The 4,645-nt window shown below is 46.5% G+C and overlaps 1 protein-coding gene across 1 annotated transcript in view; it reads left to right on the top strand.

The window, feature by feature from the left end:
- Nucleotides 1–4,645, top strand: part of SCD5 (stearoyl-CoA desaturase 5) — a 154,476-nt gene that overhangs the window by 147,028 nt on the left and 2,803 nt on the right. The window contains exon 4 of the mRNA XM_024115413.3: nucleotides 1,863–2,095. Within this exon, the coding sequence (XP_023971181.1) occupies nucleotides 1,863–2,095 (233 nt within the window). The remainder of the gene's footprint in view (nucleotides 1–1,862; nucleotides 2,096–4,645) is intronic.

Here is a 4,645-nt window from a genome sequence, read left to right as displayed (position 1 = left end):
CGCACAGGCTCAGCGGCCATGGCTCACGGGCCCAGCCGCTCCGCGGCACGTGGGATCCTCCCGGACCAGGGCACGAACCTGTCTCCCCTGCATCGGCAGGCGGATTCTCAACCACTGCGCCACCAGGGAAGCCCTGGATTTGAATCTTGGTCCTACTACTTATTAGTCTTGTAACCTTGGCCCATCTACATAACCTTTCCAGTGCTCAGTTTCCCCATCTGTAAAATGAGGATATTAATGGTCCCCTCCTCCTAAAGTTTTTGTTAGCATTAAATGAGCCAGTACATGGACAGGTTTCGGAATAGCCATGACACATAGTAAGCGCATAGTATGCATTAGTTATTAGTATTTGATCCTCGCAAGAACCCCAGGAGGTATTATACTTACTGCCTGTGTTGGACACCTCTCATGCACACCTGGTACTCTCAGCCCACCTTTTCACTCCAGCTGTTCCTGCAGCCACCTGGTGGCACAGGTGTAACCCAATGGCACCTTGCTCAGCTGTACTGCTTATTTCTTACTTCCTGCCCTGGCTTCTCTGCCACCATCACTTGAGATGCCCGTGGACCACACTCAGCCATTCTGACACAAGCAAACTTGGAAGTGTAAGAGAGCTGACATCCCATGGGGACCCTTTGACCAAGGAAGAGTTGCAGCCAATGGGAAAACAGTGCCTTCTTTCATTCCTTGAGAGAATAATTCTGAGGTATAATGTGTCCCATCAAGGTCCAAGTTCAGTTGCCTGTAGCAGTGGGCACCCCCATCTTGACTTTCCCTCCTTTCATTTTCCACTTCCCAGCTGCCTATTCCTGTTACCTGAGCTCACTTTCCCCAATAAACTACCCACATACAAGCCCTTGCCTCATGCTCTTCTTTGGGGAACCATCTAGTTGTGAACAAGAGGAGAGTGAAAGAATAAAAAGAGGCTTGTTTTGCATCCAGAATCAGAGCTGGACTCAAGGCCAAAGCCTTCCACCTCCCTAGTCTCATTTCCTCACGCTGTGCCCCCTCCCAGTTCATACATGTGCATCTTAACAGAGGCCTCCCGGAAGCTTGGTCAGTTGAAGGCAGCTCAGGGAGGAATCAGCTATGAATGGGCAGCTTTGCACATTTTCATTTCAGAGCCCCTTTCCTGTCCCTACTTAGAGCTGGTCCTACACAGCTGGAGGTTTCACCCGACTGGGGCCTGGGGCAGAGACTGTGTCAAATTGGTCTTTGGACCACTAGTACTCAGGGCCTGGCCTACAGGAGGTACTCAGGGAACATTTGCTGGATGAACAGACCCAGCAATCCAACTATTGATGGTTTCTTTTTAATTTTTACTTCTTATGTGGCTGTGCCTGTTCCTAGACTTAGTTTATTTTTAGCTGGTTTGGAATGTAATCTCAGATGGACAGAGAACATTTTAGGGAAGGGGTTGTTTACCTTTTACCAAGCTAAGTTAGTACAGAATCATGTGCCTGAAAATTATTCAAGGAATACAGGATATTTCTTGAAATTATTGAGAAAAACCTGATCGTCAGGTTGACTGACTGATGAAAGAAACAAAAGCTGTTCAACTGCGGCTTGGAGGACAAATGCAGCTTTAAGATACATGGGTTTCATGATTTTATATTGAAATTCTGAGGTCTGCTGCGGGTCCTTCCACTTCCTTTAGCTTCTGCCTGTCCTAATTCTCAAATTTGTTTTACCTGCCTAGCCCTTGTAGGTGTCTGGGTTCGTGACCCCCATACAGAGTGACACACACCAGGGTACAAGAGCTGAAGGCGTCAGCACCATTGCTGCCTTTCCCTGTAGCTTGCTCGCCTATCCCCGCCACCACCAACAGGTGCCCAGTGATAGCATGACATCCTGCCTTCCAGGTACTACAAGATCACCGTGGTGCTCATGTGCTTCATGGTCCCCACGCTGGTGCCCTGGTGCATCTGGGGAGAGAGTCTGTGGAATTCCTACTTCCTGGCCTCCATCCTCCGCTACACCATCTCACTCAATGTCACCTGGCTGGTCAACAGTGTCGCCCACATGTATGGAAACCGGCCCTATGACAAGAACATCAGCCCTCGGCAGAACCCGCTCGTCACCCTGGGTGCCATCGGTGAGTATGGGGTGGGAGCCGGTGGGGGAAGTGGCAGCTCAGATCTTCTTGGCTTCTCAGTGGTTTTGTGGAATCTGTAAAGAGAGGCAATGGAGTGGAGTAAACTGGAATGAACTTGGGCTTTGGTGTTAGAATCCAAGCCACTTACTCTCTCTGATTTACAGTTTTCTTACCTGTGAAAGGGGAACAGGAATGCCTGCTTCATAGGGGCGTTATGAGAATTAACTAAGATACTATACGTAAACTGCTTAGTACAGTGCCTGGCACGTAGTAGGTGATCAATAATTAGTAGCTATTTATTTTTACCATGGAAATTTCCCTAAAGGAGGAGTAGCAGTTGATGTCTCTCTCAAACCGCCCTGACTGCTCTAGCCTCAGCTCTCCATCATTTGGCTGACCTTAAAAATAAATAAATTAATTCAAAGGCCTGCAAACAGAGGGAGGGGGAGAATCAGGACCTTGGCGTCTCGTGGTACCACAGAATGGTTAAGGGCAAGGCTTCTGGAGTCCGACAGGTTTGGTTGAGTCTTGGTTCCTCCACCTACTCTCTGGGCAAGTTATCTAGCTCCTCCATACCGTGTGTTCTCATCTGTCAAGTGGGGATAATATATAGTAGCATTGACCTCCGCCTGGGGTCGCCGGAGGGCGAGTTAATACATACTGTTTGCAGCAGTGCTTAGCAGGAAACAAGCCTCCCGGGATGTTGTTTTTCTTACTAGCCGTATGGCCTTAGGCAAGTTACTTGTCCCTTCTGTGCATTTCCATCCTCATTTTAAAATGGGGATAATCATAGCAGATAGCTTAGCTATGTGAGGATTATAGGCATTAATACCCTTTGAAGAATTTAACATGGTGGCTGGCACACAGTAAGTGATTAATAAATGATAGCTGTATCTTGATAGAAGCAACTCAGTATTCTGGGTAACCTGAGCCTTGAGCACAGAGATCAGACCCAGGAAGGGAGGTTCCTGCTGTTAAGTTGAAACGGTCTCTGCATTCCTCTGCCATGGGTTTCTGCCCTCATGGTGTTAGGGTCACCCATTTATTAAGACCCCAGGGATCCTGTGTTGACAAGAGCAATATAAGGTGGAATAAACACCACATTTAGCTATGGGAATAACTGGATAAGCAGAGAGAAAGTGTGAGTTTCCAGATTCCTCCTATTGTTTTCTCCTCTCACACCCTTCATCTTCTATAAGAATTGTAATGAGGGGAGCCACACCCAGTGGTAACTCTGAGAGCAGACAGGAGTGGGCACTCTGGGACTGTTACCATCTTACATAGGGGATGGTGGGCAAGGGAACCCAAAGAATGAGGGCATGACACAGGCCCTGAAGAGCTGGGTGTTGGTTTGAAGCTTGTCCAGGTCAACACTGGACTCTCAAATCAGCTCTCTTGATAAAGGTCCTTGGAAGACTCTTATTACACCCACTGTATGATAGATGGGGGAATACATCCAGAGTTCTTAGAACAGTGCCTGTTTCTGAAAATAGGGGAAAACTCTAGTACTCTAGTCTAGGAATGATGGGGTGGAGGGGCAGGGTAGAAAAGACCTAAATTCAACAGAAAATTGCAGTCAACAGACCGATCCATCTGATATACTCATTGTAGAGCAGAATCTTTCAAATGTGGTCAATAGAAGAACTGTATGATGACCAGTAGCCACTTAAGAAGTAAAGGAGAAATCTGGCAGTTCCTTGAATGGTTAAAAATAGTTACTATATGACCCAGCAACTCCACTCCTAGATTTATACCCAAGAGAAATGAAAACGTATGTCCACATAAAAACTTGTTTATGGGGCTTCCCTGGTGGCGCAGTGGTTGAGAGTCCGCCTGCCGATGCAGGGGACACGGGTTCGTGCCCCGGTCCGGGAGGATCCCACGTGCCGCGGAGCGGCTGGGCCCGTGAGCCACAACTACTGAGCCTGCGCGTCTGCAGCCTGTGCTCCGCAACAAGAGAGGCCGCGACAGTAGAGGCCTGCGCACCCCCAAAAAAACATTATTTATTTATAACAGCTAAAATGTGTCCCTCAACTGATGAATGGTTAAATACAATGTGGTATATCCATACAGTGGAGTACTCTTCAGCAATAAAAAGAAATGAAGTACTGATATCCGCTACAACCTTGAAAACATTATGCTAAGTGAAAGAAGCCAGTCACAAAGGATTACATATTGTATGATTTCATTTATATGAAATATTCAGAATAAGCCAATCTATAGAGATTGTGTTAGTAAAAGTGAGAAACAGAAACAGTATATATATAAATATATGCAAATAAATATATATATAATATTGCTCATAATCTCTCTCTATATATATACATATATACAGAAACAGTAGGATATCTCTATCTATATAAACGTAGATGTATTCTGTTTGTGCATGCGTGTGTGTGTGTATGTGTGTGTGTGTGTGTGTGTGTGTGTGTACGGTGGGGAGGGAGGTGTGGGGAGTGAGAGAGAGAGAGAGAGAGAGAGAGAGAGAGAGAGAGAGAGAGAGAGAGAGATTTATTTTGAGGAATTGGTTCATGCGATTATGGGGGGTAA

Source organism: Physeter macrocephalus, chromosome 7 (assembly GCF_002837175.3).
Source record: "Physeter macrocephalus isolate SW-GA chromosome 7, ASM283717v5, whole genome shotgun sequence".
In the NCBI taxonomy this organism is placed as follows: Eukaryota; Metazoa; Chordata; class Mammalia; order Artiodactyla; family Physeteridae; genus Physeter; species Physeter macrocephalus.
The sequence above is the reverse complement of the archived record's forward strand: the minus strand, read 5'-3'. Positions and strand labels throughout refer to the sequence as shown.